This window comes from Anomaloglossus baeobatrachus, chromosome 1, assembly GCF_048569485.1.
Source record: "Anomaloglossus baeobatrachus isolate aAnoBae1 chromosome 1, aAnoBae1.hap1, whole genome shotgun sequence".
Lineage (NCBI taxonomy): Eukaryota > Metazoa > Chordata > Amphibia > Anura > Aromobatidae > Anomaloglossus > Anomaloglossus baeobatrachus.
The window spans coordinates 364,469,315-364,493,955 of NC_134353.1; the positions used below are offsets into that span (position 1 = coordinate 364,469,315).

The 24,641-nt window shown below is 45.5% G+C and overlaps 1 protein-coding gene across 1 annotated transcript in view; it reads right to left on the bottom strand.

The window, feature by feature from the left end:
- The window catches only part of LOC142293071 (uncharacterized), a 137,444-nt gene that overhangs the window by 94,503 nt on the left and 18,300 nt on the right, over nt 1–24,641 (bottom strand). Inside the window, exon 2 of the mRNA XM_075337807.1 lies at nt 9,567–9,764. Coding sequence (XP_075193922.1) covers nt 9,567–9,764 — 198 coding nt within the window. The remainder of the gene's footprint in view (nt 1–9,566; nt 9,765–24,641) is intronic.

Here is a 24,641-nt window from a genome sequence, read left to right on the forward strand (position 1 = left end):
GGAGTGAGCAGGATCATTAAGCTTTTACCACAGCATTTTTGAAAGGAGATTCAGCGGTGCCCAGTTTTTCTCTCCCACTATTTTTATACACATATTTTGTCCACAGAGCACTGGTGTACAATTGGTATTTACCATTATATTTTGGCTGTAAGTTGGTCATATCAATGCCACCACCGTTTTTTGTTTTTTTTTGCTTGATTTTTTTAAACTAATTACTTACCATATGTCAGTACCAACCCATTAATTTCACATAGGCAAAAGAAATTAAACAATGGATGTCCATAAATTAAGAGATGTGTAATAATGAGAAATGACACAGGGAAAAAGTACTGAACATGTGAAAAAAGAAAGGTGCATAAAGCCATGGAAAGTTATGACACCTGCTGAAATCTATGATTAATTAGAAAGAAATCCTGCCACTTAGGGAAAAATAATATCAGCTGGTTTAACTCATGGTCTAAAAAGGTGTCTCATTACCAAGGTGCCACATAAGTAACATCTTATGATGGGTAAAACCAGTGAGCTGTCTCAAGACCTTTGCAACCTTATTGTTGCAAAACATACTCATGGCAACTTTACAAAAGAATTTCTAAACTACTGCATATTCCAGTTGGCACTGTTGGGACCATAATCCGGAAATTATTGAAAATCACCAGTTGCTCCCTGCTAGATTTCAGACAGATGAGTGAAAAGAATTTTCAAAAGAGTTGTCCAAGAGCAACCTAAATGTGACCCTATAACAGTCCTATCACTATAAAACAGCAAACAAATAGGTTACAGCAAAAGCAAATTCAATAAGGCAAAGATATTTAATCTAAATCTCTATCAGTTGTAATCATTCCCATTGGGCTTACTTCACAATAAATATATATTATAAAATAATCTATTCACATATCAAATTAATATTATCTGTAGATAATTATCCATGAATCATATTCATTTGATATATTATAATCAATCACGATCGATAATAACGCACTGCATATAAAATCACCAGTTTGTCATAAAAAATGCTGTGAATTATATAAAATATGGTCCCATAGATAATTAAAAATGTACTATGAAGCACTATGACTACTTACAGCAAGATGGAATTGCAGCTGTATATTGCTCAGGCCAAAAGACTACTGCTACTCCAGCAGGATACAGCTAAACCCCCACTAGGTGGAGGCATCACAGGTGCAGGAGGAGCCAATCACACTCACTTCCAAATATGGAGGAGGTGATGGCTGGATGGTAAAACTGCAAACTAATGGCTTGCATAGAGCACTGTTCACACTTGCAGATGCACAGTCACAAACCCGCAGCCTATTAGGTGACGCCCATACTATTAAATCAGTCGGGCTGCCAAGCCGTACCCCCACTGCGCGCTACATTGGGACAGAAACTCTAATAGCAAGGCCTAAGAAAAAGGGGCCTGGCTGTATCGGAAACCTCATGCTTTTTTGCTTTTTTTATTATCTATAGTGTAGGGTCCTACAAGCATGAGGTTCCCGTAACGAGGGTTGTAGGCTTACGTCTTATGGCCATAACGCTAACAAAAAACCTCATATTTTTTTGTACAGGATACAGCCAGGCCCCTTTTTGTTAGGCCTTGCTATTAGAGTTTCTGTCCCTATGTAGCGCGCAGTGGGGGTACGGCTCGGCAGCCTGCATGATCTAATAGTATGGGCGTCACCTAATGTGCGTCTGCTAGTGTGAACAGTGCTCTATGCAAGCCATTAGTGTGCAGTTTTACCATCCAGCCATCACCTCCTCCATATTTGGAAGTGAGTGTGATTGGCTCCTCCTGCACCTGTGATGCCTCCACCTAGTGGGGGTTTAGCTGTATCCTGCTGGAGTAGTAGTAGTCTTTTGGCCTGAGCAATATACAGCTGCAATTCAATCTTGCTGTAAGTAATGGTATTCTTTTTTGCTTTTTTATATTATATATAGTGTAGGGACCTACAAGCATGAGGTTCCCGTGACGAGGGTTGTAGGCTTACGTCTTATGGCCATAACGCTAACAAAAAAACTCATTTTTTTGTACAGGATACAGCCAGGCCCCTTTTTGTTAGGCCTTGCTATTAGAGTTTCTGTCCCTATGTTGCGCGCAGTGGGGGTACGGCTTGGCAGCCCGCCTGATCTAATAGTATGGGCGTCACCTAATAGGCTGCGGGTTTGTGACTGTGCTTCTGTGGCGCCCTGGACAAGCCAGGTCGTCACAGAACTACACCAACACACCCCACACCTCGGTTAGGCACACCGAAGCCAAACACTAAATCCTTGTTGCCTCCCTCCAGGGGCTGATGTCCACACCAGGGGGTGGGCCAGGCGGTTGGTCCTGCCCACCGAGGAGTTCACAGTCCTGGAGGCGGGAAAAGGAGGGAGACAGAGTTGAGTAGTGAAAGTGAGAGGACGTAAAGTGGTAGTGGAGCAGTCTGAAGGTGGTCCGGGTGTGTGGCCCGGACGGAACAGCAAGGTTGGCAGACGGTGGTGAGCGTCTGCAGGAGAGGCCTATTGGAGCAAACCGTAAGAACCGTGGACGGGCAGTGGCCCGGCGGTACTGGATCGGCGAGCAAAGAGAAGCCAGCACCATCCGGCAGGGCTTACAGACCCCGACAAGGCTAGGAGTCGCTGTTGAATTTGTCAAATCCGTTAGCGAAGGGAACCTCCGGGGTTTCCCAGCACTCAAGTCCCGATTGAAGGCGACAGCTCAAACCGAAAAGGGAAACACAGTCACCGCCAAGGCTACAGTTCCCAGGGCCAGAGCCTGCGGGCAAAAGGGGCTCCCTCAGCATCCACCCAAGCTGGGGAGCGGGTTACCGGTGGGAAGCCATTGGAACCATCACACAACACAGGTGCAGGGAAAGGCAGTCACCATCAACCTGCCGGGAGGAGAAACACCGCAGCCGTCTGTGGGACCCGTCCATCCAGCCGTTTGTTTTACCGGAGACTTTGCATTCGTCATTGGCTGAGTGAGTACCACCGTGCCGTGCGGCACAGCGCTGCCCCCGCGACCCTGCACCTCACCAGGCCCCGTAACCATCCAAGCTGCTACCTGTCATCGCTCCCGGGATCCCCCATCCAGAGCAGCGGTGGTGTCACCAATCTCACCACAACCGTGGGTGGCGTCACGGACAATATCCCTAAACCCAAACCACCCCCTTTCACTCACGGGCGAGGAACGCCGCTCGAGTCCCCGGGATCCGGCCCACCGCTCGAGCCACCACCGAGCAGCAGCAGCCGGACCCTAGCAGTGGGTGAGCGCAGCGTCCCCTCCTCCGCCCGTGACACTTCTGCTAGTGTGAACAGTGCTCTATGCAAGCCATTAGTGTGCAGTTTTACCATCCAGCCATCACCTCCTCCATATTTGGAAGTGAGTGTGATTGGCTCCTCCTGCACCTGTGATGCCTCCACCTAGTGAGGGTTTAAACTAAAGAGGAGAAAAAAGGCGCAATAGGGTCTTACCCAATATATTGGGCAAAATCATATAGAAGTGGTGCACTCACCTGATCGGGTTGTGCCAGTCACAACTCCTTTAACAGCAAAGCGTGAGCGCCTGAGCGGTCCAGCAGCAGCCCTGTTGTACAAGTGGAACGTCAAAAGGAAAAAAACTGGAGAAAAAACAGTTTTTTTGCCGCGCTTGAAGACCACAGACATTGATGTCAAAACAGATGATTCTTTTTATTTCATTCCTACGCGTTTCGGAGACCCCAACTGTCTCCTTCTTCAAGGAAAAAGCCCTGAAGAAGGAGACAGTTGGGGTCTCCGAAACGCATAGGAATGAAATAAAAAGAATCATCTGTTTTGACATCAATGTCTGTGGTCTTCAAGCGCGGCAAAAAACCTGTTTTTTCTCCAGTTTTTTTCCTTTTGACGTTCCCCTAGTGGGGGTTTAGCTGTATCCTGCTGGAGTAGCAGTAGACTTTTGGCCTGAGCAATATACAGCAGCAATTCCATCTTGCTGTAAGTAATGATATTCTTTTTCGCTTTTTTATATTATGAAGTACTATGTATAAAAGTCTAAATAACATTATAGCCTATAATTGAAAAAATGTGTGATTACAAATCTTGGAGTCCTTTTCTGGCGCAAGTCCTGGAGCTCAGAAGTAACCTTTGTGTATTCCATTGTATTTCACATCTCTAAATTCCTCCAAAGAGGTTCCCGAGGTGGTTTTTGAGGGCTAGATACCAGTTGGTAATGATGGCCCTGGTTTACCATTCCATCTCAGACTCAGCAGTACAGCGTGCATTCAACAAGTATTACACATGTTTTTAAGAGTGCAGGAAGGTGACATTATTATCGATATTCACATGGCCTGGCAACTCAAATCATCCTCAATATACCCATGGAATCACTAATACCCGCTTAACCATCGTATTAATGGCAACTCTAGTTCAATTCTTAGTTAAGGAACTTAGGAGTAATTGAATCCATCCTAAGGATCCATTGGGCTTCCATCCTTCTCTAATATTTTTTTTATTCCATTCATGCGTCGGCTATGTCTTATCACTTCAATGCCACAAAAAAGGATATTTTATATACTACACGCATGAACCAAACATAAATGTCTAGATAGAAGAGTGTCTCTCTTAGGCCCCCGTCACACGTGCGTGTTAGGTCCGTTTCCGTATGTACTGGAGACACGGACACACGTGCTCCAATTTTATTTAATGTTTGTAGTTACACGTGCTGTATTCTGTACGGTGCGTGTGTCCATGTGCGTGAAACGTATATTTATCCGTAGTACACAGATGCATGTCCGTTTTCTGCACGGAACACGCATACCCAATGAAAGTCTATGGGTCCGTGAGCACATGAACGTGACACGGATGCATCTCCGTATGCTCCGTGTACGTTTTGTGCTTTTTTCTAGTGATGTCGGTCATTTTTTTTTTTCTGTGTATGTCAGTCAATCTCCCTCAGTCCGTCGGTCGGTCTCTCTCTGTCTGTCCCTCGGTCTCTCTGTCTTGTCTGTCCCTCTCTCAGTCTGTCGGTCATTCTCCCCCCACTCTCATACTCTCCGTTCCCCGATCACCAGCGCGGCGCTGCACAGCTGTTAAAAAAAACTCCGGCGGCATTTACTATTTTGAAAAACCCAGCCGCTCATTAATCAATCTAGTATTCCCTGCTTTCCCCGCCCACCAGCGCCTATGATTGGTTGCAGTGAGACACGCCCCCACGCTGAGTGACAGCTGTCTCACTGCAACCAATCACAGCAGCCGGTGGGCGGGTCTATACTCTGCAGTAAAATAAATAATTAAATAATTAAAAAAAACGGCGTGCGGTCCCCCCCAATTTGTCTACCAGCCAAGATAAAGCCATATGGCTGAAGGCTGGTATTCTCAGGATGGGGAGCCCCACGTTATGGGGAGCCCCCAGCCTAACAATATCAGCCAGCAGCCGCCCAGAATTGCCACATCCATTAGATGCGACAGTTCTGGGACTCTACCCGCCTCTTCCCGATTTGCCCTGGTGCGTTGGCAATCGGGGTAGTAAGGAGTTAATGGCAGCAACCCATAGCTGCCACTAAGTCCTAGATTAATCATTGCAGGCGTCTATGAGACACCCCCAATGATTAACCTGTAATTTTAAGTTAATAAACACACACAGTGAAAAAAACCCTTTATTTGCAATAATAAACACTAATAAATACCCTCGTTCACCACTTTATTAAGCCCCAAAAACCCATCCATGTCCGGTGTAATCCACGGAGGTCCCGCGTGGCTTCCAGCTCTGCTACATGAAGGTGACAGGAGATGCAGTAGAACACCGCTGCTCCTGTTACCTCCACGCAGCAACTGAGGTGAGCCGCGCGATCAGCTGTGCTGTCACTGAGGTTACTTGCGGCCACTGCTGGATCCTCCAACTGTGACAGCAAGTCGCCCGAGTGACGGCGATGAAGTCACAGGTGAGTTGTGGTCTCGGGTGGAGGATCCAGCTGGCCGTGGGTAGCCTGAGTCACGGCAGCGCTAATCGCGCTGCTCACTTCAGTCACTCAGGGGATTAGTGGTCACCGGTGAGTCCTTCAAGGGTGACCGCTAATCAGTACGCGACACACAGATAGAGCCACAGGAGGACAATGAAGTCGGGTGAAGTTCACCCGAGTTCATTCTCATCACCCGACTCTGCTGTCTGCTGTCAGCGGGTATGTTTCAATGACATTGTGCATCACACACGGAACATGTCATTTACGTATCTCACGCACACACGGACATTCCACACACACGGCTAGCATACGCCATTCACACGGATGCCACACGTACCATAAAAACGGACATAAAAACGGAACACGGACCCGAAAAACGGAACGTAACACACGTGCGTGTTTTTCACGGATGTGTGAAGGGGGCCTTATGCAAATTGTCTGCTAGTTTCTCACATATCCACACAGTCAACTAATACTTTTTTTTTCCAATATAGCCCAAAGGACAAGTACAGGTGTATATATATATCACTCATTTTGCACAGGGACTGTTAAATGGCACAGTATGATTTACTGTCTTTTATAAGTTTTGAAACAAGCAGTAAATTATATGGTTTTCATTAGTAGAGCAACTAAAGTACAATGCAAAATTTAGACCTGTGCCACCTGTTCCCACAGGATGTTAGTCAAATGGTATGGACCCCTGCAGTGTTCTAAATCCTATATAGAGTTATGTATTGCCCCCCCCCCCCTCCTCCATTATGTAGTAATGCCACCCATCCTCTATTAATGTCTCCCATCCTGGGACCCTTTCTGATATACATGTCTATCAACCTGGTATGTGTGACCCCCATCCTGGGCCCCTTTCTGAGATTATATATATATATATATATATATATATATATATAATGTCCCCCATACTAGCCTGTATGTCCCTCATCCTGGGGCCATCTGGTATGCATGTCCCCCATCCTGGGCCCCTTCCTGGTATATATGTCCCCATCCTGGACCCATCCTAATATATATATTCTACATTCTGGGCCCCTTCCTGGTATATATGTCACCCATCCTGGTATATGTGTTCCCAATCCTGGTATATACACTGCCTAGCAAAAGGGTAACAATGTTTAGAACTTTTGACTTTCAGGCTCCATATCCCAACATAGTCTACAGCTTTGAAAGTGAGACTACCTTCAATTTACAATCATCTTGGTTATCTCATACATAAATTTGACTTGCAACTATTTAGCATATTATTAGTTATGCAGATTCTTGTCATGTCACTGAGTTGTTAGTGTTTGGCTTCTGATGATGGAAAAATATTTTTCTTCCTGTATACTATAAATTACAACCTGCTCTCACATTCCCTAATAGCTGTTATTAAGTTGATTCCTAAGCAAAAAGTCACTGGTTCGAATCGAGGAGCAGCCATGAAGATTTCCTAATAAAAGAGAAAGACCATCATCCAGCTCATCAATATTGGTCTCTCTGCTAAGAAAATTGCCATCCATTTAAAAGCCAAAAGGTGGACTTCCAGGCAAAATATCAGAGTCAACAAGGCGTATCAGTTCTGGCTCAACAAACTCAGCAGTGGAGGTGGCTCGTAAGCTTCATAATAGTGAGGTCACAGATGTCAATGGAAGCACCATGAAGTACACATTACACAAGTCTGGAATGGTGGCCTGAAAGAAGGGTGAAGAAGCCTTGACTTCAATAGCATCATAAGAAGTATCAGCTTGAGTTGGCCAAAAATTACAAAACGTAGACAGTAGAAAATTGGAAATGGGTGATTTGGAAAGATGAGATGAAAATCTATAGACTAAGCTCTGATGAGTGCAAATAGGTCTGGAAGAAACAAGGGGAAAGGGGGCTAATGGATAGATGAATTAAAGGAATTGTCATGTTCGGTGGAGGAAGTCTGATGATATGGGGTTGTTTCACAGCCAAAGGCATTGGTTACATGACCAGCATTAATGGCGGTCTTAATGCTGAGCTATATGTGAGTATCTTACAAGACAAGTTACTTCGTACACTCAAGTGTTATAGGTATTAAAAGTATAACATAGTGTTCCAGCAGAACAATAACCCCTAGCAAATAAATGGTTTAATGACAATGAAGTAGAGGTGGTGAATTGGTCCCCATAGTCCCCAGAACTCAACCTAATAAAACACTTGTTGGTAGAGTTGAAGAAAAAGCTAGATATATATGCAAGTATGCACCAACAATGGGAACATGTACAAGAGAATTGGAAACGGTCCAAGACAGATTTCGGTCAAGACATACTTGAATCTGAGAGAATGTCTATACAGATTCATTTACAAAATACTAACAGAGTAATAAAAATTAAAATCTAGATTTTAGAAACAAAACAGTAACAATGCAGTGACATGTCAAGACTCTGCATACCTAATCATACGCTAAAGAGTTGTTAGTCAAGTTTATGTATGAGCTAGCTAAGATGATTGTCTATAAAATGAAGGTATTCTCATATTCGAAGCTGTAGTGTATGTTGAGATATGAAGCCTGAAAGTCAAAAGTTCAAGCATTGTTACTATTTTGCTCATCAGTGTATGTCCCCCATACTGGGCTCATCCTGCTATATCTTTCCCCCCATCCTGGTATATATGTCTCCAGTGCTGGTATGTATTTCTCCAATGCTGGTTTGTATGTCCCCCATCCTGGGCCTATTCTGGTATATATGTCCCCCATCCTGGAATGTATGTCTCTGTTGTTTAACACATAAAAAATAATCAGTTTTACTCACCTTCTCTTGTTCAATTGACAAGCGCCATCCTCCTCTGTTGCCTGAACAGAAGTCGGAAGCTGACGTCAGCGTGCAAGCAACAGGCAGCGCATGATGTCATTGCCATGCACAGCCAGTGACTTGCAAGCCGATGTCTGCTGCCAGCCTCTGATTGGCTGGCAGCGTTCACTGCGGTGCACGGACCCGGCGGGTCTCTCCGGTGCAACACATTTAATCTAAAAGCGAGTTCTCACATGCACATACAGCTGAAATATGCACTGGCGTTCGCAGTTCCACCAGAGGGTCGCGCACAGTTGTACACTGTGTGATGGAGATTATTACACTCCTGGTTTTAATTCGTTTTCACAGGTAAGAATTCAAGTTACAATAACACCTATCGTAACAAACATTCGCAATAGCTTCAAGTCAAGATTCATAATTCTGCTCAATATTACGTGGTAAAACTAATATAATAATAATGAACAGAATTACATTTGGTCTGTAAGTTCGGCTCTCCACAACAGTCACAGTCTCTCTATTGCCCATCCACCGCTCTAAACATCTTCAAGAATATAACTGATAGACCCATACACTAAGCACAAGAACATTTTATGTGAGGATTGGACTATTTGAATACATAAAAGATTTCTAAATATGCCGTCTGAAAAGAAACAGCCGTGACCCACCATACACACTTTATGGAAACACATCCTAATGTGCAGTGATGGTGTTGCCTTAGTCATCCAACATACAAATGATCAATTTAGTAATCTTGTTTCCATAAGATCATTAAGTATTATGTGACCAGTTTTATCCTAACATATCCTAATAATGTTTCATCCCTATAAATGATATTAGAATATGAAAGAAACAGTATTTCAAGTGATAATAAAACAGGATAGGAAATACTAACATTTCTATTGGCTGCTATTTGAGACTGGAGCTTGACACATTCTTTTTCCAATTCCTTGGATGTAACTTTTGCTTGATGGAGTCCAGAATGAAGTGATACAATCTGTAGTTCCAGGACATCTCTTTGTCTCTGTGCATTGCTGCATTTAGCCTCCATTAATTCTGCATGTTGCTTCAATTCTTCATGTATCTCTATTTCCTATGATCAGATTAGGAGCACTATAGTGTTTAATAGTCTACAAAACACACAACTATTAATAAAAGTCCTTACATTTTTGCTTTATGTAAAATTTATTAAAACAATAAATTTTCCTTAAATGGGTTGACTTCATATAGTGGTATTACATGCTGGCTGCAGCCAATAATCGGCTACTTGTCAGCTGCAGCTCATCGATATGCCATTAGTGCAGCTGTACACTCTGATGAAAATGTAAAGGCTACATCTGATGATAGACCGCTCATTGGCTGTGCCGGCATGTGATACAACAATGTCACATCAAATCCGCATCACCAAAAATGCTGGAAGAGTACTGGTAAAGGAGGTGAATATTCACTGCATTTATTTTTATGAGGCCCTGAATTGATTCCTCTTCACACCCCAGCCTGTTTTCACCTTCCTGAACGAGCAAATTTTTACAATTCTGACCAGTGTCACTTTATAAGATCATAACTCTGGGATGCTTCAACGGAAAAAATGATTCTATGAAAAAAAATTTGGGGCACATTGTACTTTATGATACTTTTTTCCCAGCACATTAAATGTAATTCTGTAGGCTATTCTTAAAGCATGACTCCAGAGTTTGTTTGTTTTTAACTGCTGGAGTGGTTGTTTAAATCTAAGTTCCCCGACCTTACTCTTCAGCCTGCTTTACACGGGACGACCGATTGTGCGATTTCACAATCGATCGTGCCCGCCCCCGTCGTTTGTGCGTCACGGGCAAATCGCTGCCTGTGTCGCAATAAGTCGTGAAACCGCCGTCACACATACTTACCTGCTGAGCGACGTCACTGTGGGCGGCGAACGTCCACTTCTTGAATGGGGAGGGACGTTCGGTGTCACAGCGACGTCACACAGCCGCCGGCCAATAGAAGCGGAGGGGCGGAGATGAGCGGGATGTAAACTTCCCGCCCACCTCCTTCCTTCCGCATAGCCGGCGGGAGCCGTGGGACGCAGGTAAGCAGAGTTCATCGCTCCCGTGGTGTCACACGGAGCGATGTGTTCTGCCACAGGAATGATGAACAACCGGCACAAGTAAAAATAAACGATGTTATGAAACTGAGCGACGAGTACACGACTCATGATTTGTGAGCGATACTGCGTCGCTCCGAGGTTTCACACGAGACGACGTCATGTATGATGCCGGATGTGCGTCACGAAAACCGTGACCCCGATGATGCATCGCACGATCCGTCGTCTTGTGTAAAGCACCCTTTATACTTACCCTCTGGCATCTTCATCTTCTATTACCGATTCTCATGACGGTCTTCGACAGGTTACAAGCAGCTTACAGACTCACTCCACTGTTTCATGGAGCAAGCCAGAGATCAGTCTTCAATGTAAGTCTTTGAGACCCTTGTTCTAGTCTCGTTTTGGCTGTCATAGAGTTGCATTGAGAACTTGTGACAACTTCTGACTTACGGCCAGTCAGAAGTTGCAGTCACAAGATGGTGCCACAGGACTGGAGGTGTGTTGGTAAAAGGTGAAGACGATGTGGGGTAATTATATTACTAGAGGCAGGGATTTTAGAATAAAAGCACCACCCCAGCACTGGGAAAAAAAACAAAATGTGGATTTGTGCTTTAAACTAAGATTTGAACCTTTTCTGAAGAGAATTAAAAAGTGACAAATTAAGTAATTGAAATATCATATAACCCTAGTATCACTTACTAATTTATGTATTAAAAAAGTTCTAAAAAAGTTTTGGGCTTTTTTATAGTTGGTCTATAAATTGTCCAGACTCAGATGGATTACTCATCATGTTAGATGCTGAAGGCTGCAAAAAATAAGAATAAATCATAAAAGGCTGAGCCTACAATTCTCTATGACCCTGTCCATCATTAAGCACAAAAGTACATTGTCATTATTTGCTGAGAGGGGAAGCAATAAATCCAAAGTTAGAAGTTCAAGATTTTTTGATAGACTGATGTCATTGAAATTATAGAACTATAATTCATTGACTACATTGCATTTTTCATTTGCGGGTTCAAAACAAGGACTTGAAAATAACTAAATGAGGTGAGAGGCAGGCTTAATAGTTTCTGTACCATAAGTCCATTTTTCTAAATCATTTGTCTCATAAATTAGTTAAAATCAAATCAAGAATTACCGTAATTATCTCATAACTTCATAGTCAAAAACCCTACAAAGCTAGAATTTCGTTATATTCATGCACTCTTAGAGATTTTTTTCACATGGTAGTATTTTATTCAGTATTTCACAGGAGCATTTGTAAGCTAAGACCATTGATGAGCACTAACATGAATGAAGTGGAAATTTTTGTATTAAAGGTTTTATTAGGTTTCATTTCTGGATCCAGGATAAAAATGCCGTTTCAAAAAACTGTCCAAAGTAAGTGGCGCACCGCCAATGGCAGCAGACCATGAGGCCGTTTTGGGGCACGTGTGTCTGGGGAGGGAGGGTGATGCCAGCGCTGACACTGGTTTCTCCTCGAGCTCTGACTATTGGGTGTGCATTATAATATATGGAGGAATAAGGGGTGTGCATTATAAAATATGGAGGACAATGGGTGGTGCATTAAAATATATGGAAAACTATGGTGTGCATTATAATATATGGAGTACAATGGGATGAAATATAATATATGGAGGACTATGGGGGTATAATATAATATATGGAGGAATATTGAGTACATTATACTATATGGAGGACTATGGAGGGTGCATTATCATATATGGATGACAATGGGGTTGCATGTTACCATATGGAGGATTATGGGGGATGCATTATAATATATGGAGGAGTATGGGGGTTCATTATACCATATGGAGGACTAAAGGGGGTGCATTATATATTGATGACTATGCGGTGTGTTATACTATATGGAGGACTATGTGGGGTTCAATATACTATATGGAGGACAATGGAGTGCATTATACTATATGGAGAACTATGGGGTGACATTATACTGTATGGAGGACTATGGGGAACATTATACTATATAAAGGACTATAGGGGATGCATTATACGATTTTCACGCAGTGACTACTAGGGTTCCACCGGGTACACGGGAACCCCTGGCAAGTGCCCCAACACACAGGGTACATGATACAATGGTGGGCCTTGGTGCTAGGGAAAGGGGAGCAGGGTACCTCCTAAACTCACCTGAGGCTGATCCCTGCACTCCCTTACATCTCTACATGGGTTTTTTCACCTTGTCGCCTATCATGTGGCTATCCTTGTTTTTCCCTGGACTCAGCCCTGTCTACTGAGAAGGGCAGCGGGAATACTGGTCCTGCTCTAGGTTAAAGACACAGAGAGGTTTAGACAAACAGGGGTAAAATATACAGCAATCATACACTCAAAATGACAGTATGAAGCAATGGGGAATGGACCAGAGGGTCAAAACCAAAAAGGAATAAGGGAGAGAAAAACACAAAACAGCTTTCACATAGCAAATGATCTCTGAATGACTTACCGGTCCAAAGCTCACAGGTTCTCTCTAGAGGCAAGCTAAGCAGAAGTTATCACTGGCATTTACCTGGGCTGGGAGAGGAGTCTTTATAACAGAGGTAATTAGCTTCACAGAACAGCTGGCTCTAGCTTTCATCCAGAGTTTAGAAGACCAGAGAAACTACTTAACCCTAGCAGCACTGGATAAAGTAGAATCTGCATAGCCAGCAGTATTAGCCTGGGCAAGTGTGTACGTAGCCCTGCGCTGTGATTTCCTGACACCAGTAATATGAGTGACCACTCTCCATCATGGTACCCTCAAGACAAGGACTATGGGGGCTGCATTATATATGGACGACTATGGGGTGCATTATACTCTATGGAGAACTATATAGGGCGCATTATACTATATGGAGGGCTATGAGGTGTGTATTATACTATATCAAAGACAATGTGGGGCCTGCTATACTATATGGAGGGCTATGGAGGTGTACTATACCATATTCAAGGCAATGTGGGTCTCATTATACTGTATGAAGAAATACAGGGTGCAATATACTATATAAAAAGCAATTTAAGGCCTATTATAGTATATGGAGGACTATAAGGTGCATTATAATACTACATGAAAGGCAATGTGGGGCCCATTATATGATATGGAGGACTATGGGGGTACAGTATACTACACAGAATGCAATGTGAGGCCCATTAAACTATATGAAGGACTATGGGCTGCATTATACTACTATATGAAAGGTAATGTGGAGCACATTATACTATATGGAGGACTACAAGGGGTGCGTAATACTATATGGAGGACTATGGAGTGTATTATACTATAGGGAGTATTATGTCGGGCCTATCATACTCTATGTAGGACAATGGAGGGTGCATTATACTATATGGAGGACTATGTGGTGCCAATTATACTACCTGGAAGGCTAACTGGTGTCATTGTAATATTTTAAGGGCTATCTAGAGGCCATACTATTTATACTATTTATACTATTTGGCAGGCTGTGTGGGGACCATTAAAGAAGTTTAAAGGGCTATGAGGGAGCATTTATACTTTTTGAGGGCAATTAAATAGAGTGAAGGTTTGCGGCGAGGGCTGTGTGAGGGCCATTACACTATTTAGATTGCTAGATGGGGCCTTTATATGGTGTGAATAGGCGTGGGGGCCCTCATACCGTATGCAGGCATATTATACTGCATGGAGGGCTGTGTGGGGATCACAGTTGGGGATCATATTGTGTTGGGGTCACCATACTTTGCCAGGAGAGTTGGGGGTAGGTACAAAAGGGTCACCATACTGTGCATGTGGAGGGCACTGTAGAGAAATTCACTGTGGGGGAATCATGCAGAGTTGGTGGGGCACTTTTGTTGGCATCATACTTTATCGGTACAATGAAAGGGGAATCTAGAAGGTCCAATAGGAGGAAAATTACTTTGTAAGGGCTGCAAAGTTGTGATATGTTCTTATGTGACCCAGCAGTAAATTGTTTAATTTTTTTTTTTTTGAGGGGTGGTGCCCAATTAGAGCTTCTGCTATGGGGCCCCATGATTTCTATGTACGCCCCTGGCCGCAGTAATACACATCCATTGGAGACGTATCAAAGATATAATTTTTGGAACTTCTTTACCTTCTTAGTTCCTGACTAGAGATGAGTGGAAACATTGACGTTGGGATTCTACGGGTTCAGACAGAATTTATATAAAATTAAGTTCTGGACCCAATCTTGCCCGAAATATCATTGGAAGTCACTGATTGGCAGTTCGGCTCTTCACCCACATGCAGCCAGCCATAAATAGAACACTTCCGGGGCAGAGAGAGTGGGTTTTTTTTTTTCATTTTTTTTGCATATGAACACTACATCTGATAATGCTGGTTTTACCCCCAGTATAAATCATTCAAACATTGCAAGTGGCTCGAACTGGGCTGAGCACCGAGCGCACCTGACTACAGCGATGTTCACATGAGTGGTTTGCATACGTAAAGCCACTGAACACCTAACTCAAACACTGATTGTTTTGTAAAGTCTGTGTTCTGTAAGAACATCGAACTTTACAGTTCAGGTCCACTCATCTCTATTCCTGACATGTTCATCTGGTTTTCACCTCTAGCCTGTTCTGACACTACAAAAAAAAACCAGTATACAATACTGCCGAAGCAAATGTCCAATTTAGTGCAATGAAACCAAACATATCTGAACTCTATAAAAAACAAATGCCACCAAACATTAAACACTATTGATTAGCTAACCTGATTAACACCCTTACTTTGCTGCAGTGTCATTAATCAGTAGCAGCGCTGATGTATTGTTATTAGTTTGGTTTGTTCTGCCAATATTCTGGGACATTCTATATGTCCAGCTTTGATCAACAAAAATTCTTCATCTGCTGCCCCTGATTGAGCAAATTCTTTTTTTTATTTCCAGAAAAAATTTTGCTCTTGTGCCGCCCCCACGTCAGTAGCAGCTGGGCTGCACGAATCCGGATCCGCAGAGTGGCTCGAGGGATTCTCCGGACCCGGTGGTCACGCGGACACTCCAAATGAAAGGGGACGTATTTGTACGGGATTTGTTGTAGTCAGTCTGTGACGCCACCCACAGTGTGTGGTGAAGTGTGGCACCACCGCTGCTGTTGTGGGGCATCCGATGGGCGATGGGATGGCAGCTGGTTGTTAACTCTTCCATGGGTAGGGATGGTTGCCCCGGGGTCGGTGACTCGGTGCAGGGGACGGTGATGGCAGGGGCCGGCGTGCCTGGTCAGACCAGGGAGTCTCAGTTTACTCACGATTAAATAAATCAGACAAGTCCAATGGTTAACCAAGGTGCTGGTGGCCGGCCGCCGTGATGGTCTGTGTCACTTTCCTCTGCACTGTGTTGTGATATGGTGGACTTCCCGGTGTGGAACACGGGAGTCCGCTCCAGGTACTTCTGTTGGGAGCCGTGCCCGCTGACGCTGACCCGTGGCATCTACCGGGCCCTGGCGGATGCCCTATCCCTCTTTGTGGGTGGTTGTCTGCTTTTGGGACTTTGGTTGGGACAAGACCTGTAATCCTGCCCTCAATTTGTTAGTTAGCTAGGCCTTTGGTTCCGGTCCTGGCTTCAGGGTCCAAGCACCCCTTCTGTGCACAGTTTCCAGGTCGGGTCTCCGGTGTCGGTACCGGCGGGCTCCAACCCTGCCCCGGTCCACCTTGGATCTCCGGCTGCCATCTTTCTGTCTCCTGACAGACACGGACCACCATCTGCCACCTAGCTAATACACTAGGGCTCCAATCCCGGCGCCTCTGCTCTTAGACTGCACTTTCTCCTCCTCTCCACTCCACTTCACTCAACTTAACTCTTCTCCTCTGTTTTTCCCGCCCCGGGTTCTCTAGACCCCTAGGTGGGCGTTCTCCATCCGCCTGGTCCCGCCCACTGGTGTGCCTTTCCTACCCTGGGGGGGTGACTAGGATTTGGTTGGCAAGGTTTAACTCTGTGAGGGAAGGTGTTGTGCAGGGGCCTATTCTGTGTGACCACCTGGTGGTGCCAGTGCGTCACACTCTTCTTTGCAAAATACTTGGTAAAATAAATTACCTCACACATAAAAAGTATGTGGGCCCTAGCTGCTTAAAGACCCAATATACATTAGATACAGTGGGGAAAATAAATATTTGATACACTGACAATTTTGCAAGTTTTCCCGCCTACAAAGAATGGAGAAGTCTGCAGTTTGTATTGTAGGTACACATCAACTGTGACAGATTCAAACCCCCAAAAAATCCAGAAAATCCCTTTGTCTGATTTTGAAATAATTAATTTGCATTTATTGCATGAAATAATTATTTGATCACCTATCAACCAGCAAGAGTTCTGGTTCTCACAGACCTGTTATTTTTTCTTTAAGAAACACTTCTAGTCTACATTCATTACTTGTATTAATTGGACCTGTTTGATCTCCTTACCTATATAAAAGACACCTGTCCACACAATCAATCAATCATACGCCAACCTCTCGACCAAAACCAAAGAGCTGTCTAAACACACCAGGGAGAAAATTGTAGACCTGCACAAGGCTTGGATGGGCTAAAAGACAATAGGCAAGCAGCTTGGTGAGAAGACAACAACTGATGGGGCAATTATTAAAAAATGGAAGAAACACAAGATGATTCTCCATATTACTGCGTCTGGGGCTCCATGCAAGATCTTCCTTCATGGTGCAAGGATGATTGTGAGAAAGGTCAGGAATCAGCCGAGAACTAGAGATGAGCGGACCCGTGAAAATTTGGTTAGACAGGGTCAGACGAACTTTAAATTAAGTTTGATTTGGGCCCTGAACTTGACCCAAGCCTCAAGGGAAGTCACAAATTGGGCAGTTTGGGTTTCCACCCACATGCAGCCAGCCATAAACAGATCACTTCCTGGGGTGGGTGGAAGGGGTTTTTGCCATTTTTTGTGGGGGTGCACACTACATGCGATCATGCTGTTGTTACCCGTTCAAACACTGCAAGCAACTCTCACTGGTCTGAGCACTGAGCGCACCCAAGCCCAGCAATGCTCGCGCAAGTGGTGTTAGTATGTCAAGCATCTGAACTCCAAACCTGAACTTTCTTTTTAATAAAATTCCAAACATTGAACCTCAGATTTGCTCATTTCTATCCAGAACTACACGGGAGGACCTCGTCAATGACCTGAAGAGAGCTGGGACCACAATCTGAAATATTACTATTAGTAACAAACTATGCCGTCATGTATTAAAATCCTGCAGGGCATGCAAGCTCCCCCTGCTCATGCCAGTACATTTCCAGACATGTCTGAAGTTTGCCAATGACCATCTGGATGATCCAGAAGATGCATAGGAAAAGTTCATGTGGTCAGATGAGACCAAAAAAGAGATTTTTGTTATCAACTGTGTCAAGCCTTCATAGAAATGCATATAATTATTTTATTATGCCATGTAATAAGATAAAATTTAGTAATTGACATTGATACTGTCCAGTGATATCCAACAGCGCCATCTGTTGACAATATTTTCTTACTGCAGCTTGTTTATCTGATGTTTCACTGGTTACTGTGCAATGAAAATTGTCCCACCAAGGCTTATGTAGTTTCCCATCAGACCTTGCATGGGCTCTGCCCCTTCTTTTTCTTCAGCAGCCATTTTAGTTACATGGACACAGACATTTGCATGCTGATCATCTCTCCAGATCTCTGCTCCTTTTGTTTGCCTCTACATAGCACAGTCCGTGAGTTATGATCCCCTGGTTAGGGCTCATCAAATTATAATGTAGTTGCTCTGTTCTGCAAGTATTAATCTGTCATTATAGCTAATATGTATTCGCCATATAGTGCATTTAACCTGCATGTCCTGTATCAAATGCAATGCTATATAACTAAGATATATTATATGTTGTACTTAGTATTTTCATTTATTTCTTGTAGTTTTACACTGATCTCATTAATAAAAGTTGTAAAGGACCCCCAGCACCCGAGTAAATGCATTGATGGGAAAGAGTTTAGCTGTCTGTCAACTCGTCTTCCAAAGCACAGATTGAGGGTGCCAGAACAGTAAAACGACTACTATAAACGGGGGTTGAAGCATAGACGCCGACTTCTATCAGAGAGCAGTCAAGCTGCATACAGACACTATGTCAGATAGAGGATCTGAAGTTTATGTAACATGCTCCCATGTAAGCTCGTAGCTTCAAGGAAGTCTGTGAGCAGCGCTGCAATTGCCACCGCCAGGGCGAAGGCAAAAGCCGCCAAAATGAGAGCTGCCTTCGCTGAACAAGAGTTGAAATTAAAGACAGAAAAAGCACGTCTAGAAGCCGACCTTGCAAAACTTGCTGTAGACACAGAAGCAGCAGCAGCAGAAGCTAAAGTACAGGCTTTAGAAGAAGCAGCACGCAGCGACAGTAAAAGTTTCAGGTTAAGGCTCGGACCCGAACTTAGTCATCGGGATATCTCACAACGCACTTCGGACTACGTGCTACAGCATACCGCATCAGACGACCGTCTACATTCAGCTCCAAGAGAGAGACTTAATCCTGCCATTCAGCCATCAACGCAGAGGTTAGACATCAAGGCCACTTGATAACTGAAGGAGCCCTACGGGAAGCGGGATTCTGGATAACAGGAGTTAAGCGACTTGTGAGTAGAGTCATCTTCAAATGTATCGTCTGCAGGAAACTCCGTGGTTCATGTCAATCCCAAAAAATGGCACACCTACCAGCAGACCGTTTGAGTACCGAACCTCCTTTTACCAATGTGGGCCTCGACGTGTTTAGTCCCTGGTCAGTTGTCATACGTCAAACTAGGGGAGGACATGCAAACAGCAAGTGCTGGGCTGTCTTGTTCACATGTTTGAGTATTAGAGCCATACACATAGAAGTCATTGAGACAATGGACACATCCAGCTTCATAAATGCCTTCAGACGATTCATTTCTCTCAGAGGACATGTAAAGCATATACGTTCTGACAGAGGATCTAACTTTGTAGGAGCATGTGGTGAACTAAAGATTCCCTCAAATCTGGACATTAACCAAGTAGAGAGACGTCTTTCAGAACTAGGTTGTACGTGGACCTTTAACCCACCGCACTCATCTCATATGGGAGGCGTGTGGGAGCGCATGATCGGCATCGCTCGCAGAATCCTCGATTCTATCTTTCTGCAACTTGGTCCTTCGAAGCTCACTCATGAGACTCTAACAATCTTCATGGCCGAGGTAGTAGCCATAATGAACACCAGACCACTGGTTCCCATATCCAATGAAACCGATGACCTATCTCTGCTCACCCCTTCAACTCTCCTCCCCCAGAAGTTTAATGTGAGTATGCCGACTTCCGGAGAGTTTACTACAAAAGACTTGTACAAATCTCAATGGAAAAGAGTTCAAATGCTAGCAGACCTTTTCTGGACCAAGTGGAGAACACAATATCTCTCTACATTACAGACAAGAGACAAATGGCAAGATAGTAGACCCAACATGGAACCTGGAAATGTCGTTCTAGTGAAGAAAACTCAGTCTAAAAGGAACGAGTGGCCTCTAGGATTGGTAACTAAGGTCTTCCCAAGTCAAGATGGACAGGTCAGGAAAGTGGAAATCAAGATTCCCAAGCAAATTTCAAAGCTGTTTCTTAGACCTGTTTCTGAACTTATTCTATTGCTCTAGTTTAAGTTTATGTGGCATTCCCCTGGATGCCAGATGGAGAGTGTCATGCCTTCATAGAAATGCATTTAACCCCTTCATGACCATGGACGGAAAGATCCGTCATGGTGCCCTGGCCCTTAACGACCAAGGACGGATCTTTCCGTCATGGCGTAATCGCGGCACCGGAGCCTCCGGTGACTGCAATCGGTTAACATAAACCGCAGATTCGGGGAGGAGGGGACCTGTTCCTGACCTCAGGAGGGGTGGTGCCTCCTCCCCGGACCTACGGAGGCTGTGATTGGCTGACGAACGCCGCTCAACCAACCACAGCCACTGTAATGTTCCAGCCACTTAAAGTGACTGAAACATTGAAATCCAGCCCTGGTCAGTGCAGCTATAGCACTGGCCATTGGCTGGAGCTGGGTGACCTCACTGGATCACCCACCCCCAGCTCCAGTAGCTCTGATTGGAGAGATCGGCCTTGTGACTGCTGTCTCCAATCACAGTGGACTTGTTGCCGGTGACCGCCCCATCAGCTTCACTTGTCGGCCCTGCAGCACGCCAGCACAGTGAGTGTACACAGTGCAATGGCAGGGCGACAAGATCCGGTCCCATGCTGTTATGTGACCGGAGCATGGGACCCGGAAGTTGCCGCGCTGCCATTGCACTGTATGAAACCGGCCTCCCGATCTGCCGCCGCCGCCCTCCGCGATCTGCCACCCACACCCCCACCCCTCGTATCTGCTGCCCGCACCTTCACCCCTCCCGATCCGCCGCTGCCCTCCGTGATCTGCCACCCGCACCCCCACCCCTCGTATCTGCTGCCCGCACCCTCACCCCCACACCTCCTGATCCGCCGCTGCCCTCCGCGATCTGCCACCCGATCTGCTGCCCGCACCCCCACATCTCCCGATCCGCCGCTGCCCTCCTCGATCTGCCACCCGATCTGCTGCCCGCACCCCCACCCCTCGTATCTGCTGCCCGCACCCTCACCCCCACACCTCCCGATCCGCCGCCGCCGCCCTCCATCTGCCACAGTGCCACTGGTTCCCCCCGATCTGCTGCCCGGCCCCTTTCCCTCGTGATCGGCTGCTCATCCCCTCACCTCCGTGATGTGCTGCCAGCCCCCTCCACTCAAGATCGGCTGCCCGCTTCCTCCTCCGTTATGTGCTGCCCGGCCCCGCCCCCTCTCCGTTATGTGCTGCCCGGCCCCGCCCCCTCTCCTCCGTTATGTGGTGCCCGCTCCCCCACCTCTCACCCCCGTGATCGGCTACTCGCCCCCTCCCCTGTCACCCCCGTGATGTGCGCTCCCTCCCCTGTCACCGCCGTGATGTGCGCTCCCTCCCCTGTCACCGCCGTGATGTGCGCTCCCTCCCCTCTCACCCCCGTGATGTGCGCTCCCTCCCCTGTCACCCCCGTGATGTGCGCTCCCTCACCTGTCACCGCCGTGATGTGCGCTCCCTCCCCTGTCACCCCCGTGATGTGCGCTCCCTCCCCTGTCACCGCCGTGATGTGCGCTTCCTCACCTGTCACCGCCGTGATGTGCGCTCCCTCACCTGTCACCGCCGTGATGTGCGCTCCCTCCCCTGTCACCGCCGTGATGTGCGCTCCCTCACCTGTCATCGCCGTGATGTGCGCTCCCTCCCCTGTCACCCCTGTGATGTGTGCTCCCTCCCCTGTCACCCCCGTGATGTGTGGTCCCTCCCCTGTCACCCCCGTGATGTGTGCTCCCTCCCCTGTCACCCCCGTGATCTGTGCTCCCTCCCCTGTCACCCCCGTGATCTGTGCTCCCTCCCCTGTCACCGTCGTGATCAGTGCTCCCTCCTTTGTCACCGCCGTGATCTGTGCTCCCTCCCCTGTCACCCCCGTGATGTGCACTCCCTCCCCTGTCACTCCTGTGATGTGCGCTCCCTCCCCTATCACTCCCGTGATGTGCGCTCCCTCCCCTGTCACCGCCGTGATCTGTGCTCCCTCACCTTTCACCCCCGTGATCTGTGCTCTGCTCACCTGTCTCCTCCGTGATCTGCGCTGCGCTCCCTCCCCCACCTCTCACCCTCCCCGATCTGCTGCCTCCTTCATCTCCTGTGATCCAGCTGCCTAGATCCATCCTGTAGGGTAACTATCCCCAATCTCACCTCCCACTCCCCTTCCCACCCATCCCCCCTATCCCCCCATCCCCCCTCCCCCCATCCTCTGCCGCTCCTGCATCCACTGCGCCCTCTCCCATCCGCCCCCACCCTATCCCAGCCGCCGTCTCACAATCACAGATGCTCCCTTTATATGCCGCTGCCCCCCCATCTGCCGCCGCCCCATCCGCGCCCCCCCCCATCTCCCACTGTTTTTTTTTCTATGCCATGGGGGTCTAGTTTCCAAAATGGGGTCACATGTGGGGGAGCTCCACTGTTTCGGCACCTCAGGGGGTCTCCAAACGCAACATGGAATACACTAATTATCCCAGACAATTTTGCGTTTGAAACGTCAAATGACGCTCCTTGCCTTCCGAGCCCTGCTGCGCGCCCAAACATTTTATTTCCACCACATATGAGGTGTCTGTGTACTCAGGAGAAATTGCACAATACATTTTATGGTGCAATTTTTCCTGATACCCTTGTGAAAAAAAAGCTACCTGGTTGAAGTAACAATTTTGTGGTAAAAAAAAATGTTTTTATTTTCACGGCTCAACTCTATTAACTTTTGTGAAGCCCCCAGAGGCTCAAAGTGCCCAATAAACATCTAGATAAATTCCATTAGGGGTCTAGTTTCCAAAATGGGGTCACATGTGGGGGAGCTCCACTGTTTCGGCACCTTAGAGGGTCTCCAAACGCAACATGGAATACGCTAATTATCCCAGACAATTTTGCGTTTGAAACGTCAAATGACGCTCCTTGCCTTCCGAGCCCTGCTGTGCGCCCAAACATTTTATTTCCACCACATATGAGGTGTCTGTGTACTCAGGAGAAATTGCACAATACATTTTATGGTGCAATTTTTCCTGATACCCTTGTGGAAAAAAAAGCTACCTGGTTGAAGTAACAATTTTGTGGTAAAAAAAAATTTTTTTATTTTCACGGCTCAACTCTATTAACTTTTGTGAAGCCCCCAGAGGCTCAAAGTGCTCAATAAACATCTAGATAAATTCCATTAGGGGTCTAGTTTCCAAAATGGGGTCACATGTGGGGGAGCTCCACTGTCTCGGCACCTCAGGGGCTCTCCAAACGCAACATGGTGCGGCTAACGATTCCAGCTAATTTTCTGTTCAAAAAAGTCAAATGGCGCTCCTTCCCTTCCGAGTCCTGCCGTGCACCCAAACAGTGGTTTTTCGCCACATATGAGGTATCTGCGTGCTCAGTAGAAATTGCCCAACAAATTTTGGGGATTCATTTAATCCTGCTACCCTTGTGAATATGCAATATTTGAGGCTAAATTAACATTTTTGTTGCAAAAAGTAAAATGTTCATTTTTTCCTTCCACATTGCTTTAGTTACTGTGAAGCACTTGAAGGGTTAATACCTTCTTGAATGTGGTTTTGAGTAGCCTGAGGGGTGCCGTTTTTGGAATGGTGTCACTTTTGGGTGTTTTGTGTCATGTAGACCTTTCAAAATCGCTTCAAATGTGATGTGGTCCCTAAAAAAAGTGGCTTTGTAAAATTTGTTGTAAAAATTAGAAATTGCTCATAAACTTTGAACCCCTATAACTTTCTTAAATTTTTTTTTTTTTTCGCAAAATTGTTCTGATGTAAAGTAGACATGTGGGAAATGTTATTTATTAATTATTTTGTGTCATATGTCTCGTTGGTTTTAGAGCATACAAATTCAAAGTTTGAAAATTACAAAATTTTCAAAATTTTCACGAAATTACCGCTTTTTTCACAAAGAAACGCAAAAAATATCGGCATAAATTTACCACTAACATGAAGCCCAATATGTCATGAAAAAACAATCTCAGAATCACCGGGATCTGCTGAAGCGTTCCAGAGTTATAACCTCATAAAGTGACACTGGTCAGAATTGCAAAAAATGGCCTGGTCTTTAGGGTCAAAATAGGCTTGGGGCTGAAGGGGATAATTATTTTATTATTTCTCCATAAAAAGGGATTTTTTTTTTCTGGGGAGTGTTGAAAATAGAGTGAAGTTTCAAAATTAAGCCTCTTCTAAAAGGGTCAGTCAGGGATTTAGTTTCAAAATAAGAAGGTGGGGCTTTATGGCTATCACAAGTAACAAGATTCGCAAAGTGCTAGATTTGGTTCAGGCGCATTGTTCCTGACGGAAGGGGGTTATATTTTTGGATGAGCTCTTGTCTCGTCAGCACCT